Source organism: Serinus canaria, chromosome Z, assembly GCF_022539315.1.
Source record: "Serinus canaria isolate serCan28SL12 chromosome Z, serCan2020, whole genome shotgun sequence".
Classification (NCBI taxonomy): domain Eukaryota; kingdom Metazoa; phylum Chordata; class Aves; order Passeriformes; family Fringillidae; genus Serinus; species Serinus canaria.
This window is the reverse complement of record NC_066343.1, coordinates 66,483,276-66,500,486: the sequence shown is the minus strand read 5'-3', so window position 1 is coordinate 66,500,486 and position 17,211 is coordinate 66,483,276. Positions and strand designations below refer to the sequence as shown.

At 51.8% G+C, this 17,211-nt stretch overlaps 1 protein-coding gene across 10 annotated transcripts in view; it reads left to right on the top strand.

Moving 5' to 3' along the window:
* RUSC2 (RUN and SH3 domain containing 2) overlaps nt 1-16,695 on the top strand; it is a 57,569-nt gene extending 40,874 nt beyond the window's left edge. For 7 of the 10 annotated variants that reach the window (XM_050986654.1, XM_018922933.3, XM_018922935.3 and 4 more), the window contains 11 exons: nt 53-2,125; nt 4,391-5,179; nt 5,669-5,869; nt 7,034-7,177; nt 8,076-8,152; nt 10,018-10,192; nt 10,859-10,964; nt 11,990-12,036; nt 13,026-13,998; nt 14,618-14,791; nt 15,103-16,695. In XM_050986654.1, coding sequence (XP_050842611.1) covers nt 160-2,125; nt 4,391-5,179; nt 5,669-5,869; nt 7,034-7,177; nt 8,076-8,152; nt 10,018-10,192; nt 10,859-10,964; nt 11,990-12,036; nt 13,026-13,998; nt 14,618-14,791; nt 15,103-15,286 — 4,836 coding nt within the window. In that variant the 5' untranslated portion in view covers nt 53-159 and the 3' untranslated portion in view covers nt 15,287-16,695. The remainder of the gene's footprint in view (nt 1-52; nt 2,126-4,390; nt 5,180-5,668; nt 5,870-7,033; nt 7,178-8,075; nt 8,153-10,017; nt 10,193-10,858; nt 10,965-11,989; nt 12,037-13,025; nt 13,999-14,617; nt 14,792-15,102) is intronic. The other 3 variants (XM_018922939.3, XM_018922938.3, XM_018922940.3) reach the window with 3 other exon arrangements.
* The last annotated feature ends 516 nt before the right edge of the window (nt 16,696-17,211 follow it).

Below are 17,211 nucleotides of genomic sequence, written 5' to 3'. Positions count from 1 at the left end.
ACCACTGCCTTTCCTGAGAGGTGACTTCCTTTGTGATTTTGTCTCTCTGTAGGTATCTGAATTCCTTCATGAGAAGTGTCCTCCCTGCCTCTCATGTGCAGCCCTATCTGTTCATGGGTGGTACCAGCTTCACTGATGCCCTGAAGAGTATTCCTCATCATGGATAGTCCACCCAAACTGACTGGCGAGACGCTGATTGTCCATCACATTCCCCTGGTGCATTGCCAGGTCCCCGATAGACAGTGCTGCTCCGTGAGCAAAAGGACCAACCCCTTCTGCCAGCCAGAGCTCAGCATTACACGGACCTCTGCCCTTCCAGACAGAGACCTCTCACAGACTGACTCCTTGGTGTACAGCAGCTTTCTCCAGACCTCTGAAACCTCAGCAGAGGGCTCAGATCACAAAGAAAGAAAAGCAAGGGATCTGATTGTCCCTAGTGTCAGTAAGCGACACAACCCTTTCCTGCTGAGTGAGGGTGAAGACCTCAGTATTTTTGGGGATGACTTGGGTCAAAAATCTTTTCACCTTCACAACTCACTCGTTGATGGCAAGCCTCCCTTCAATCTGCAGGATCTGGCCTTGCCCCCTTTCCACCTCCACGACTCCAACCACATTGTGAAATCCTGGAACATGGCCAGCCGGTCTGGTGTGGTGGATGGGCAAGAGGACAAACTCAGCAGTGACGACATCCAGAAGAGGAACAATGCAAACAGGTGCCATCAGGCCTCAGAACGCATGGAGCTGGATGAATGCAGCTGCCATCGTGGCAGCTCCTCCAACTTCTCCTTCGACAGTGGTGACCAGGAGTGGAACCAGAACACGGGTGAACCGCTGAGGAATCAGGATGCCCTGCACAGGACATGCAGTTGTTCCAGCTCAGAGATCCAGCACTGTCGCTGCTACAGTTCATCAAGTCAGTCTGAAGTTATTGACCAACAGATGGGCTACATCAGTGACTCTTCTTGCAACAGTTCTGATGGGGTCCTGGTGAACTTCAGTGCTCTCTACAACAAAATGAATGGTCAGCCTCAATCCAACCTGAATTCAGCTAACCTGTCCTGTGACTCTTCCTTCTGCAGCCACTCAGATACAGGAGCTTTTTACCTGGATTTACACTCATCACCCACTGAATCCAAGATGTCTTGCGAGTCGCATAACCCAGAAAGTTCGGGGAAGGTATGTGGGTGTCAACACTCCTCCTCACCTGTCCTTGATGCTAACTGCAATTCCTACCACCTCCACTGTGAGCCTTGCACATCGGAGAGCTCAGACCTCACTGCCTGCTTCCAGAGCCAAGCACGGCTTGTTGTGGCTACTCAGAATTACTATAAGTTAGTCACATGTGACTTGTCTTCCCAGTCATCCCCCAGCCCTGCGGGATCTTCCATAACTAGCTGCTCAGAAGACCAGACCAAGGGTAGCCCAGCCCAGCCCACAGAATACTATCTGTTCAGAAGGCCAGACCTGAGACAAGAAGGCAATGTAGAGTGCAGTGAAGAGGAGCCAAAGAGAGAATCCAGCCAGAACATGATTGAGGGTCAGGTCTATGTCAATGTGTCACCACCGAACCTCAACACAAGCCGGCAGCGCTCCAGGAGCTACGATCAGAACCTGGACAGGAGTCCTAGCAGCAGGCTGGGCTCCTTGGAGCGCATGGTGAGCTGCCCAGTCAAGCTGAGTGAAAGTCCAGCAATACCCATTCAGAGCTCTCCCCCCAAGAGGGTGACATCGTTCGCTGAACTGGCTAAAGGACGGAAAAAGAATGGCACCTCCCCACCACACCGCTCCAGTGGTGATTCTTCCCTGGAGTTCTCTCCTATCCCTGAGACCCAGCGGGATTGCCCAACCTTCCTTGAAGAAAGAGCTCGGCGCAGCCAGAGTCTTCCACCCATGCCCTTCATCCATGGCCTAAACCGGAGCTGTGAGGGCTTCTGTTTGAATCATGCTTTTGGGGACAGCCAGGCTTTTTGTTCCACCAAAGACTCCATCTCCAGTGAGAAGGCCCCCAGTGGGCACGGGGCAGGTGAGCAAGCCTCTCTCTCCCTGCTGAAGGAGGCAGATGCCAGCTTCTCGGGTGGCTCTGCCAGTGGCCACGGACAAAAAGATGTTAGAGCCCGAGCAGACGGTAAGGAGCCAAACAAGACAGAAGGGAGAAGTAAAAAGGAAGGCAGCTTGTTGGGCTATAAGGGGAGCAGCAGGGAAACCTGCATGGTGATAAGAGACCAGTGTCAGAGCAGTTTGGTTCCTGGTCTGCCAGTCCCTGGGACAAAGTCTTGCTGTGCTTTGTCACAGAAGTCTTTCAGTCTCATATCAGGGCAAGTGTCTTGTCCTTGTATTTGTAAAGCCTCCGGAGGGTTTGTTCATACCTCTCACTTATGTTAGCAAGGACATGGCATTAATACTGAGAGAGTCTGTGCAGCTTGCAGGATTGTACCCCTTCCAGGGCATTTACTGTGCTTGTCCATGAGAATCACCTGCCCTTAGCTCATAAGACAGAGATGTTAAAATGCTCAGAAGAGTCATAGTCACAGCCTTTGTTTTTGGAGTTATATGGGGAAGAGGCATAGCCAGCAGTCTCCTTTCCATGCAGGCCCTGGAAGCTCAGACAGTTTCTGCTCGGACTTAACAGTGTGAGTCCCACAGAGTCTAATCTGTCTGTCTCTGCTGGAATATCCTGGACATGTCCTTCACAGTGCTGTGGATTGCAGCAAAGGTTCCCAGGGGGAGCCACTGTCACAGTTACCTTTGTGGGGAAGCCTGTAATGTGTGAGTTGTATTCCACCCTGATATTGCTGTCACTTGTTCTCATGAGGAAGCTGTGTGACATTCCCTTTGGAAGAATGGCCATTTCTCCATCACTGTCGGAGACCTCTGTCTCTGCCCTAGGCAGATACCTGCTTCACAGTTAAAAAGCCCTTCTAAAATGCCTCTAACCAGACCATTGCAGTGAATAGCCCCTACTATGTCAAAAAATTGTTGTGCTTTAACAGACTGTCTCCACTTAATGTTCTGAAAATTTCTAGCAGGAGGTAAGAACATGTGGTTTATTGCCATGGCAGGGGCAGGAGAGATTTTGGTCTTTGGAGCAAAAGGTTTTTAGTTTTTGTCCTCTTTGTTTATTGAGCCTTGAATGTGTGCTTGGTGTGGGATGGCAGTGAAGGCAGGTCTCTGTTGGGGAGGGCAGCATGGCAACAGCCCTCTTAGCTTCAGAGGGAGGGCTTGGAAGAAGCAGGCCCTGCTCAGGAAAGAGGGGGCAGACAGGAGCTTTCAGGGTAATATATCCCAGCAGTTGCTGCCCACCATCCCAATGGAATCCTTCTTCACCTTGACAGCAAGGCAGACATCAGGGCTGTGCAGGAAGCTCCTGCCTGCAGCTGGAGATGGAGCCATATCTGCTGTGCTCCAGCCCAGAGCAGCATGCAAGCCTAGGGACTCTGAGAGGGGCTAGAGGGAAAGCAAGCCCTGCTAAAAGCTGGTTACAGGGAGAAAAGTCTGGAATACCCTACAGGCAGCAGGTACACCAGGGCTGATCAGGGATCTCAGTCAGCCCCACATATGCACCCAGTGCTGTGTGTGTTTTGCACTGAATGCACAGTGTGTCACACTTCAGATGTGTACCTCAGGATATTTGTGGCTCCATCAGGAGCTGGAGGCATGTAGATCAGCCTACCACACTCCCTCAGAACATCCTAGCACATCATTTACTGGAACAGACTGGCACTTTCCAGGGTTGGAGGTGGAATGCTGGGAATGTCCTGTTTAGGTCTGGTAGAGGCATGAAGGATAAAGGAAGCTCTGTGTTCCAAAGTGGAGGCAGTTACTGTGAAAAGAATAGCGAGGGAGAAAGGGAAGCAGGCAGCCTTTGCAACAGCACCAATATATTGTGATGCAGGACGCAGAGCTGCAGTGCTGTTGCATGTAGTGCTTGTGCTGGGCTGTGCAAGTCCACTGTGCATGTGGGAGGGGACAGTCCTTTGGGATGAGAAATCTGACTCTACTACAAAGTGTTGGGCTTTGACTTTGTGGTACTGCTTGGGCAGAAGCAGCTCAAGGGCAGGCACCTGATCCCATGGCTTTGTGCTGTCCAGAGGGCAAGAGATTGGGAAAGGATGTGAAGCTGGTGAACCTACCAGGACAGACAAGGTCCTGGTACAGTGCTGTGCTCTTCCAAACAGCTGGAACTCTGCACTTGGGGCCACATATCTTTTATCTTGCCAGCTCTTGATGTGTGTAACCAGTTCAGACTTGAACCACTCTGTAACTGGCCTCTAGCTCATCCTCTTCCTCCTGCAGCAGAGAGCACATTCCCTTTTGCTGGTATTCTGCTTGGCTGAGGATGATTGTTGCTCTGCCCATTCCTCACACTTTCTTCCCCATTCTCTCCCTGAAGGTGGTGGCACAGATAGCAAGCCAGTGGTACGCTACAGCAAGGACCAGCGTCCCACAACTCTGCCCATCCAGCCCTTTGTTTTTCAGCACCATTTCAGCAAGCCACCCAAGGCACGTGCCCTGCACAGCCATTTTGCCTCCAGCCTTTCCCAGCTCTACAGCTTGTCCAGCAACCGGCCTGCCAGCCAGCAGATCTCCACTTCCCAGTCCTCAGCCTTGGCCACCTCGGCAGAGCAGGCAGTGGTGGCAGGGAGCCAAGCCCATGGCACGCTCGTGACCCAGCAGCGCTCAGCAGACGGAGCTGCCTCGCGCGGTGATGGGGGCATCAAGAAGCCTGGCCCCGAAACAACCCGTCCATCCCCGCTGGGCAGCTACTCCCCCGTGCGATGCAACGTGCCTTTCTTCCAAAGCGTGGACTCCTCTTCCTCGCCCACCTCTGAGAGAGCTGAAGACAGCCAGCCCCCCAGAAGCAGGTCCTGCCCCATCTCTGCTAACCTGCTTCCCACGAGGTCGTCTCCTGCTGTCAGTGCCATGCAGCCCTCCAAAGCCACCAAAGCTGACACCCTGAGGCAAAAGGAGAACCCCAAGCTGATTCCCAAGAAGAAGGCCCCGCTTGAGCCAAGCCCACCACTCTCTGAATACCGACTCCACAGTGGGTCCCTCCCACCCCTCTCGGTGGGTGGCATGTCCATGAGCAGAGTAGGAGGCCATGCAGACTCACACTGGAGAAGTGGCAGTGAGACCAGCAGCTCTGGTCCCCTGAGCAGCATGGGAATACGGCCTGTCAATGGTAGGTACCCATCCTCCAAGACCTGCTAGTCTGGAGCATCTACAGCTCCCTGTAGCTATGTCTGCTCCCGATAGTGCCACCATTTCCTATAGCCGCAGACCAGGATAAAATTGCATCTGGATGCTGTAGGAAGGCCTGCAATAAGAGCATGTCCCTCCAGTCCCAACTCCTACACTGTGTCTCCAGAGAGGGCAGTGTGTGCTGCTGGTCTTACAGCACCCCATGCCAGGTGCTTGCACCCCAAACCTGCTGCCTCTGTGCCTGCAGCCGCGAGGGCACCCAAGCTCCTGCCCTGCTTTGCCAGGCAGTGGCATCCACCTGTCTCCATGTGTGTGTGCTAATGTCCCAAAATGTTGCTGGACCTCTGAGTAATGTGCTGTCTCTCTTTCTCTGTCCTCCATTCTCTTACTCTCTCTTCCCATTTCCCTTCCACATCCTCCCATGTGCTCTTGTCATCCTGTCTGTTGCTCACTGCCCATGGCATCCCAGCGAACCACCTCTCCCCCCAAGCGCTGAAGTGGCGGGAGTACAGGCGGAGGAACCCCCTGGGTCTGGACCGCGTTTCAGGGCTGCCCAGCTTAGCGGGCAGCCTGGACAGGAGGCAGCAAGAGCCTCGGCTGAACCGGGGCAACCCCATCTTTGAGCTCCCTGGCGCTCTCAGCACCAGCCATTTCTACTGCAAGCTGAACGGTGCGCACCACCTTTCTGCCGGGGGGTCTTGGGAGGTGACCTTGGGACTCAGGCTTAGTTTCCTTGAGGCTCAGGTTAAGCTTGGATTCATCATTGCTCTGCCTACTCAGAGCAGGAGGGATGATACATCTCTTCACAGTGAGGCTGAAGGGTTCAAGAGGAAGGTGAAAATTCCTTCCCTGGTTCAAATCTTTGTGGAGCCTTCCTTCTCCATGAGGTGAAAGCAGTCAGGTCCACCTCTGAGCTTGGTTGAAGGACAAAGTGAATGGCCCAAGAGCCTGCTTAGACCTCGATAAGTGCTCCTGGACTGTGGTTAGCTTGTAGTTTGTCTGACACAGGAGTTTGGGCCCTTGGAGATCTCAGATCTGTGCCCCTTGGTGCCTGACTATCCTGTGCCCCTGCCCTGACAATGTGCTGGGTGCTGAACTGTACATTTCATGAGGCAGCTGATGACACTAAAGACCTTCGCAGGACTCTGTCTTCTACAGGCTTTACCCTTAAGATCTTCCCTGTCCTCCAAAACCTGTGCAGGGGCAGGCTGATTTTGACTGAACCTCCGAGACTCTTGTGGGGAGAACAGTGTGGTCTGTCTGTGGGAGGAAGAGCATTCTGCAGGGCTAGCCTCAAGCCATGGAGGGAATTCCCCAAAGCCCTATAGCTCACTCCACCAACCCAAACAGTTTCTCCATATTTCTTCAAGGGAAAATGCATAACACAGAGTCAGACAGATGGAAGACAAGCACATGTGAAAACTATGTATGTCACCCCTTGAAAAGAGAGGTCATCCCAGAGAACAGGCATCAAACACGCAGATTGTTGTGTGTGGATGCCTGTGTGCAACAAGTAATGATTTTCTCTGTGCTGACTTCTGACCCAGCTTGCAGCAGCATGGGGAGTCTGGTGCAGCAAGGTTTCCCTTAGCCCTAGCCCATGAGAGTGAACCTTCCACAGCATCTTCCAGAGCATGTGGGCCCCCAGTCAAGCTGGAAGTGGTATTGTGTAGGCCATGGGGATCAGTTGTGCAGGCACACATTGCAAACCACTGCTGGGGTAGCAACAAGCTTGTAGCCTCACCGTCCCAGCAGAGGACAGGTGGCATGAAAGCTGCTGCTTCGGTGTGTGGGACTGGGGCTGATTCTTGTCCCCTCTGTCTTATCCCTGCAGGGCAGTCTATGAGGCAACTCCAGCTTACCTACAATGACTTCTTCCCTGACTACTTCTCGCTAGCAGAGAAACCTCCTGCTGAGTTCTGCCTCTCCCCAGATGGCAACACAGAGTCCATCTCCATTGACTTGCTGCAGAAGAAGGGTGAGTCCATTAATCTCTGGTGGACCATGTAATGTGCCATGGAGTGTGCTTGAGCTGCTTCTCCCAGGAAATATGATTAGAAAGGATCTTAGGTGCACAGGAATGGGCAGAGTGAGCAGACAGACACAGGTGTCTATGACCCTAAGGCCGGGCATGCTGCCACCCCAGGCTCTGTGTACAAAGGTAAGCCTGTGTGTATCTGTATGATGCAATGTGCTGAGATTTTGTAATTTAGGTTAAAGTCTGTTCAGTCCTACATAAGTAGTATAAAATTGTATTAATTATATAAAAAGGTGGGAGAAAAGACTCTAGAGCAGGATGAGATATGGCTGTGGTGGGATCCATGCTAAGGGCAGGGCTGGCAGGAGTTGACAGCTGATTTGTTATCATTTCAGAGGCAAGAGATGTGCAGAAAGGTTCCCATGCCTTTGGCAGCTATGTGCTCATGATTACCAGGTGGCAGCTTTCCCTTCTGTTTCAGTTGTGTTCTCACATTATTCTGGTGCAGCTGACAGATTATACACCACTGGCTTGTTACTGAAGGTTATGACAGAACCTACCAAATGCAAGGCTTCTGCCCTGCCAGCCTGTGGCATCAAGGCAGCAACAGACACATTGCCTCAGATCCCATCTCTGCTGCCTCAGGGCATGGGGTGTGGAGGTGACCCTTGGGAATATTGACAGGTTGTCCTACTGGCAATCTGATAGGTGAGTGCTGGAGCCAGTAGGAAGAGATTTGATGAGGATTTAGGAAAGTCTCTGCATGTGTTTTAGCAGAGAGGGCTTATGTGTAGGCATGGGCTTGCAGTGCCCCTGTCTGATTACTTTCAGGAGTGTTTTGTCAGAGTCCATCCCAGCAGCCCCTCAGGCAGCTCTTTGACCTGTTATTTTCCACTAGGTCTTGTGAAGGCTATCAACACTGCTGTTGACCTGATTGTGGCTCACTTTGGAACCAGCAGGGATCCAGGGGTGAAGGTATGTCTTGCATCCAACTCTGTTCTGTGTTGCATGGAGAGTACAGAACAAGATTGCCTCTCCATTCTCTTCCAGTCAAAACCTACAGGTTATCTAACAAAGGAAGGGGTACCAAGAACAAATCAAACAAAGGTGATGGTACACCATGCAGCAGATAGTAAATCTATGTCAATTCCTGCTGCATGATGCAGTAAGTAGATGTATTTAAAGGAAGAACAGAAAAACACAGGGAAATTATGTTTATTAAACACATAGGAATGTCCAGCTTAGGCTCTGAGTTGGAGGTAGTTGTAGGATGTGTCTTGCTCAGTTACATGTCCCAGACTCTGGTCTGGCACTGTTACCAGGGTACAGTGCAGTGTTCCCCATCCCTCAGCGTCTCACATTTTAATATGAGATGTATCATTTTAATAATTATAAAAAAGTGCATCAGACTTCACCCATCTGGACAGCTGGTCACACCCATGGTAGCCCTTACCATGAATACATTAGAGTACATCTAAGGGGCTAGCTGCTTTAAGCCCTTGCTCCCTTCATTTCCAGTTTCTGGAGTAACACAGAAGTGCATCTAGGCTGTCCTGGGGCTGGCTGTATTTGGCCTGTGCTCCCTCATCCCCCATTTCTGGAATAACACAGAAGCAGAGCAATTTTGCTTGTGTTTGTACCAGGCATTGTTTGCAGTCCTGTGACACCCAGCATGTTTGTGGTGCCTCCTCTCAGTGCTGAATGCTTGGCTTCAGTCAGGCGACTCTGGGCAGCAATGTGACACTATTTGGACATGACAACTCCCCTGGCATGCCATCCCTGAGGAGAAACCTGACTGGGACAGATTCCAAAAACATTCAATCTTATCTCAGAGCCCGGTGTAATTTTGTCCTAATTACGGTTGCTGCTGATGCAGAGATTGCTGAGCAACATAACTGAAGCTGTTGAGATTCCCATGGCTTTTTAGGGCTTCACTGTGAATTTCCAATACTTGCAGTGTGGGTTTGAGGAATAATTGCAACATTCCCCATTACTTTGCTTATCAGACAATGCTGTGGTTTTAGCCTTGGGTTTCTTTATACATCAGTGAGCCAGGGGCTGAGCATTCACCTGTCAAAAGGTAGCATCCATCCCTGCTGCTGCCATGCTCAGTGGATGTGATGGGATTATTCCTGAGCCAAGTTCAGTTTCAGTTCAGGGCTTTTGTGAACCTGTGCCAACTGGTCAGTATAATTCCAGCTCAGCTGGTAAAATCTGTGCCCTGAGCACCATTGCCTGACCCATTTGGATAGACCCCTTGGCAACTCAAAGACTGTAAGCAGCAGAATGTGTCCCTGCTCTGCTGGTGCTGGGCTCTTACATGCTTCCTGTTCACCTCAGTCTGAGCTCTGGCCATCCATTTTGCCCTTATCTGTTTATTTATAGTAATTTCTAGGAGTTAGAGCTTGACATGTCACTGAGTTTAGTGTTCCATAACCCCTCAGTGTTGGTAGTTCTATGTGGGCTGGTGCTTCCTAATCCAAAATTAGCTACAAGAAAATCTACAGCAGCAGGAATATCCCCAGCTCTTTTCTTCCTCCAGCAGGAGAGCCTTATCCCTCTTGGGAGAACCAGGCATCCTTTCTAATTGGGATATCCTCTTCACAGTCTAGGAGATTCTTTTTTCAAGTTACTGCCTCTTCCCAGCATGGGGAAGAGCTTGCAGAGAGCAATCCAGAACTGGTGTATGAAGCATTAGGAGTGAAAGCAAAGACCCTGCATGTTCAAGGAGCTGCCTGGATATTGCTTGCTGGGTGCCTGTAGTGGGAGTGAACTGTTTCCATGCCTCTGTACCTTGAAAATGGTTAGCAACACTTTCCCTGTTGCCTGTTGTCCTTTAGGCCAAACTTGGGAACAGCTCCGTGAGCCCCAATGTGGGGCATCTCATCCTGAAATACCTGTGCCCAGCTGTCCGGGACATCCTGAGTGATGGGCTTAAGGCTTACGTCCTGGACATGATCATTGGCCAGAGGAGGAACATCCCCTGGAGCGTGGTGGAGGCATCCACCCAGCTTGGTATGGATGTTGTGCAGCAGTGTCCATGGTAGTTGTGGTTGGGAGGTGCTGGGGAAGGTTGGCCCTAAGGATGAGAGTGCAAAACACCCATTTTCCTGCTTGGAACAGGGTGTACATGTACCATCTCTTGCAAGGATGGAGGGGACGCTGTGCCGTTCTTCCCAAGTATTTATTGCCATTTCCCCTGAAATTTGCAAATTCTTCCATAACAGGCCAAAACAATAAAAAAAGGAGGAAAAAACCCCAACAAAATTAATTCCACATTGATTTCTGCATCATACTGGGAAGCCTCATATGGCAAATCTTCAGCTCTGCAGTTATTTTTATGATTGCAGACACCCCAAATTATAAGCACACCACAATATTCTCTTTACACGCTGATTTTGAGCCAGTGGCTGTGATTGTCACTGAAGTGTGGGAGGCAGGTCCTGGTAATGAAACTCTCTCAGAGTTTTGGAGTGGTGGTCTGGGATGGATCACAGCCCATCTCCCATGTGTAGTCTAAGTGCTGGTATGGAGTGAGCTCACATTGGCATGGTGGAGAGGCGGTGCACACACAGACATGGACGCCCAGACAGTGTCTGTCTTGCCTTGATGCTCCATCCTGTGGTGCAGTTTTGGCTTTGCTCACCACAGCTAATCTCAACAATTTGCTTCTCTCCACAGGGCCTTCTACAAAGTTGTTGCACAGCCTCTACAGCAAGATCAGCCAGTACACAGAGCTCACCAACCACACCATGAGGTTCAACGCGTTCATCTTTGGCCTCCTCAAGTAAGCAGGGCCTCTGGGGTGGCTGCACGTCCCTGTCCAGGGCTGGCAGCAGCTGTTGGTCCTTGACTGTAGGCAGTCACAACTGACCATGAAAAAAACTTAAGAATCTGGGAAGCCACTTCCCAGAAGCAGGCTAGGAAAGGAAGAAGCTGTAAGCCTCAGAGAACTCCTTCCAGGTCAGGAGTGAGAATGAGTGACTGTAGCCAAGTGAAGAACTGGGTCAGTCTGATTTAGCCCCAAAACATCAGGTGAGAAAACTCTGTCCAACTTCATATGAGGTTAGACATATATATGAGCTACTCTTGGAAATTCCTCTTTAACCACTGTTTCCTGGAGCTGCAGTGGATCCCAAGGCATGAGGTTCTGAAGGAGAAATTGCCCTGGTCCAGGACTCCAGACTGGCCCACCTGGTTTGCATAAGGAACGTGCACACTCTGCTGTGTTTAACAGAGGAAGGCAGCAATATGTTTTTGTGGGTGAAGGGATAAGCACTGCTATGATGGTGATTCCCTGCTCCTCTCTGGTGGTCAGCAAGAGCTCTGGCAGTGGCAACAGTTCCCAAGATCTCCAGATGTTGTAGAATTCCTCCAGGCAGGAACAAGCTCTACCCTGCTCTCCCCACACAGGGTGACCCCATTCTTCCCCACTGGCATATTTTGGGCTGAGCCACCAGCACTGGTCTTAGTTTTGTAGATTATTTGCCTCTTCCACAGCAGCCTCCTCCCAGCAGAACAAAGCTCTGTCAAGGACATAGGAGGAGAACAGTGAGGAATCTTACTGCAAACACAGTTGTTCATGGTTACAGTTGACATGTAAAGCCGTGTAGATGGTCAGTGATAGGCTGGGTGTCTGTGATCAGGGCATGCTGATGGCACCGAGCTGCTGTCCCTTCCCTGAGGTTCCCAAGCTCATGCTTTGTAAATGCCCTTTTCCAGACACACTTCTTTTTGCAGAACAATGAGGATGAATGGGTTAATAGATTTTCACTGTTTATTTCTTACTCTATTAATTTTCCATTCCTGCAGTATCCGGTCCTTGGAGTTCTGGTTCAACCACCTTTACAACCATGAAGGTAAGTGCCTAAGGCTGTGGGCTGCAGTGGGAGTCAAACTCTGCACACAAATAGAGCATGGGATGGAAATGTGTTTCTCTTGTTGCTCTCTCAGCTTGGGCAGCTCTTCTCTACCCTGAGGTGAAGGACTAAGCTATTACACAGTCTCAATGTAGCAGGGAAATCCCAGGTGGAAGTCCAAGCATCATGCAGGTCCTTCCACCTGACTGGACTTTGATTCTCCTTCCCACCCACAGCTAGTACCCAAATCTTTCAGTGCAGATCCCTCAGTCTATCTGCAGGAAATCAGACCTATGTCTCCCCAAATTTCTATGTTCCTTGCCCAGTGCCTGAGAATTTTGTATGCCTGGAGATGTGCACACTTACCTGAAACTTTTCAGGCATGGAAAATAGGAAGAAATGGAAAACCTGACATACAAAAAGCAGATTTTACTGAATGTGTCTGTTATAGAATAGAATAGAATAGAATAGAATAGAATAGAATAGAATAGAATAGAATAGAATAGAATAGAATAGAATAGAATAGAATAGAATAGAATAGAATAGAATAGAATAGAATAGAATAGAATAGAATAGAATAGAATAGAATAGAATAGAATAGAATAGAATAGAATAGGGTCTGTGCTACTCCTGGCTTTCTGAAGCAGAAGACAGCCATCTATTAGATTATCATTAAGACCTGAAAGTGTGAGCAAAAGCTGGGGCTCTCAGGTTATTCCCATCTTTCTTCCATGGCATTTGGTGGCAGAGGTCATCTGGGCTGATAGTCTGCCAGGCAAGTCCTGGCTGCAGGTACAACTGGAAAGCTCTGTCTGTGCCAGTTTTCTGAGAGGTCACAGAGCATCTGGTGCTCCCTGACCCAGGCCTGAGCCTCACACTGTGACCAAAAACTGGTGTGCATCTCCTTTCCTCATGGCTTCAGCAGCTTTCTAGTGGCTTGGCAATGGTGGCAAGAGTGTCTCCTCTGATTGATGTCTTTTTTCCTACAGACATCATCCTGGCACACTATCAACCAGTGGGCTTCTTGTGCCTGTCTCACAGTGTGTGCCAACCTCTTTTTGAGGAGCTCCTGCTCCTACTCCAGCCTCTCTCCCTGCTGCCCTTCAACCTAGACCTCCTCTTCGAGCACCACCTGATGCAGATGGGCAAAGAGCAGCAGCAGCAAAAGGAGCTGCTGCGTGTGAAGCAGGACCTGCTGCTTTCCGTGCACTCCACCCTGCAGCTGATGCGGACCCGGGGCAGCAGTGAGGATCCTGATGGCTGCAGCACCGCCCCTGAAACATGCCAAGGGGGTGCCCAAGATGGTGACATCTCACCAGAGCACAGCCCACAGCAAGCTGTAAGTGAGAAGAGGGTCAAGGGAGTGGGGGCCTCCTGCGGAGAAGGTGACAGGGAGGAAGAGCAGAGCAAGATGCGAGAGAGCATGTGGGAGGGGAAGAAGGACAAGCAGGCAGGCTGGTGGTACCAGCTCATGCAGACCTCTCAGATTTATATTGAGAGCTCAGCTGAAGGCTCAAAGTTCATCCGCTCTGAGAAGAAGAAAGCGGCTTTGAATCCTGCACCCGGATCAGTCGAGACCCACAAAGCACCACCTCCCCGAGAAGGAGTGGTGGAGGGTGCAGAGGCTTGTCCCATTGCTGAGGGCACCTTGGAGGAGAGGCCCAAGGCAGCCAGCAAGCCAAGTCCTGAAGCCGTGGAAGAGCCCTTGGAAAAGCCCCAGCAGGTAGTGGTCAGTGAAGAGGTGAAGGAACGGAGCTGGCCGTTCTGGATGGGCAGCCCCCCAGACTCTGTGCTAACAGAGCTAAAGCGCAGCAAAGAGAAGGAGGCTCAGCAAAGAGTAAGAGCAGCAGCAGCCCCCCAAGAGGACAGCAGCACCAGTGCATCAGAGGCCAGCCAGCCCATCAAGTGGGGACACTTGTTTGGGTCCAGGAAGGTACAAAAAGAGCCCAGACAACCAAACAGGTAAGGGCAGGGGTGGTTTGGGGCTGAGAAGGGCTGGTTAACCTGGAGTATGGCAGTACAGGTGGAAGTCAGGCCATGAGCTAACCACTGGGCTACACCATGGTGGTACATCAAGGGTCTGTAACCCTGCTCAGTCCTGCCAGCCTGCCTTAATTTCTCCCATACCCTTGCTCAGTCCATCTCATAGGCTTTCCTCTTCTGCCTGAGCTGTTACTGACTTGGCATCTAAACCCTGCTATATGGCCCCATTATCACCCCATCCCTCCCAAAACCACATGTTGAGAGCAGAACATAGAGCCATCCCTGTTGCTTACAATAGGTGTGGGGGAAGGGTGAAGTTGCCAGTAGCTGAGACCCCTGTGCACTTCCTCTCCCTCTATACACCCTTACTGCTCCTGAAAATGACCACTGGAAATGCCCTTCCCAGTCCAGGCTGTGGTGTTACATTGGAGCCCTCCCTGCCTGGAGAGCCAAGTGCACTGCTAGCCAGGGCACTGCCTAGCAGTGCACTTAGTGCATGAAGCCAAACCTCTAAGGCATGACCTTGCCGTGAGAGCACCTACTCAGTTTCCCTGGGTGCACTTTCCTGCCACTGACTGCTTCTGTCTCCTCCTTCTAGGTTGCCCTCTGGCTGGCTGAGCTTGGACAAGTCTGTCTTCCAGCTGGTGGCCCAGACAGTTGGGGCTAGCATGTGGCGTGAAGCAGCCCCCGAGCCAGACCCTCCGCATCCAGAACCACCTGAGGCACCTGCTGTGGCACAACCAGTCCGGGGGATGTCTCCTCACCCTGCCTGGTGAGTGACACCAAGTGGACAATCCTGCTGGTGCTGGAATGTGTTAGGTTGAGGGTGGCACGACTCTACTGTTGCAGTTTGCCTGGGCCCCTTTATAGTCATGGACCAGAGGATGGTTTGGGGCAGTGATGCAGCTTGTGCATCGATCCACCACAGCTCTGCATTCAGCAGGTGATGGGGAGCTGGGGGGGCAGCTGGGAGCCTGGCTGGGGAGGGGAGCAGGGGGTATTTTCCTCTCCCCCTGGGCCTGTGGTGGTCCCTGGGTGGGGTGGGTGTCCTGAGGTGAGCTAACCCTGTTTTCCTTCTGCCAGCAGTGAGGTGAAAGCTCTTTGCCATCACATTGCCACTGAGGCGGGACAACTGAGCTTCAACAAAGGGGATATTCTGCAGGTCATCTCCAAGGTGGATGGTGACTGGCTGCAGTGCAGCCTTGGCTCCGAGAAGGGACTGGTGCCCATCATGTACGTCACCCACCCTGAGGACGAGGACTATTGACACGTTTAGGAGGCCAAGCACAGTTTCCTGGGCTGCTGAGGCTCCTCTTGGGTAGTCTGCCCTGCCAGAGGAACAAACACAGCTTCTTGCTAGTTTCTTACCTTTCCTGCCATTACAGAATACAGTAACCATAGGTGGTTCCTTCTTGCTCCTCCTTGTGCAGCTGCCAAAGGCCAACTTAGCCTCCCGGGGTCTTCTGTGCGCTGCACCTCGTATTGCCAGGCATCGCCATGCATGCAGCCACACCAGGGACCGCCTGACTCCCCCCTCCGCCCCTCACTGTCTGCAGCACCCGCAGGCCATGGACTTGTACATTACAGGAACCCAGGCAGTCCCTGCCAGGGCAGTGCTGCCCCACTGTTGGATGCTGGAGATGCAGGATGCTGGCCGTCCCCTGCCTGGGGGTGGCAGTGCAGTCTGCAGCATCCATCATCCCGGTATCCTCAGCTGAGGGGGTGGGAGCACCCTGCATTGGCAGGGTCCCTGCGAGGCTGGGCTGATGGTTTGTGTTTATTGGGGCACTGCAAAGTAGGCTCCCTCACACTGGAGCATCCCTGTCCTAGTGTGCTGTAGTGGTTCCTGGTGGATTGTACCGGCAGTGCCACACTGCAGTGCTGGGGCTGTGCATGGCCACAGCCAGGGGAGGGGGACGGGGTACGTGTGTGAGTGTGGAGCAAAGGGGTGTGAGGGGTTGTGAGGAAGGCACGGGGTTGTTCAGTGTTATGTAGGTCCAGGATGGGTAGTGCCACCCTATGCAGAGATGGGTGCTTTGGGGGGAGGCCGTGTGCCCTCCACATTGAGCAGGGAACCGGTGCCTGGGAAGCCCTGGGATGCTCAGTGGAGGGCGCTGGAGGGGAGGGAATGAGGGCAGGGTCCCTGACTGGGCTAGGGATTTGGGGGCAGTGCTCTCAGCAAGTAGATTGGGGTTGCTCCTAGAGGGAGCTGGGGAGCCTGGGGAGGGAGGGGTGGTGCTCCCTTTGGCACAGGGTTTCTGGTCTTGCTGAGCAGTGCCGTGGGGTGGGGGGGATAAGTGTTGTGCACAAACACAAGGGGATACTGGAGGTCCTGGGGTCCTTGGTAGAGGCAATGCCAGTCAACCCCTTCCTTGCCATGTTCATGCCGCCTGCTGTAGTGGGGATCTTCACCTGCCTGTCAGGTGGGGAACAGTGTTAATGAAAGGCCATGCCAGTATTTGGTGCCATGGCCGGCTTGACGCTGTTCACAGCATCGTGCCTGGGCTGGCTTCACCATGGCAAGGGGCCCTGGTCTTGCTAGGTTACCTCCTGCTTGTACATCGCTTAGCAGATGTTGCACCATATCTAATTTGTATCTCCCTGTTAGAATGAGGTGTCTCGCCTTTATTTATTTCTTTATTTATGATGCATATTAATAAAAAAGGTGCTGATTGAGCTCCCTGCTACCCAGACTTATTTCAACACATCCCTGTGAAGGGTCTGTGGGTTACCTGTGCTGGGACACTACACTGCAGGCTTCCTCCTGCATTCACCACAGCCTACACCAGACCTTCAGGAGGACATAGGTTGCCCCCAGCTGTCAGACCTGTCAGTTCAGGCCTGAGGGATGGGGGCGTAGGCACTACAGATGAAATCTTGGGGGCGTAGGCACTACAGATGGAGTCTTGCTGTTTGGGGTTCCCTTTGGATTGCTTGCAGCCTGCCAAGCAGGTTTGAGACAGGAAATCACACCATCTTAGCCTGGAATCTGCTTCTCCTGGGTCATGGGAAGGTGAAGTTGAAGGTGAAGAAGGGGTTGTGGACTGGGACCCATAGTCTGGGACAACTTGGCCATGAGTTTCAGTGGCTGTGGGTAACTCACAAGGAAGCACTCCAAAGATTCTAAACTTAGACCCAAAACAAACATTGGGCCTCCAAGTCCACTATGAACCCCAAGAGCCACTTCTCTTT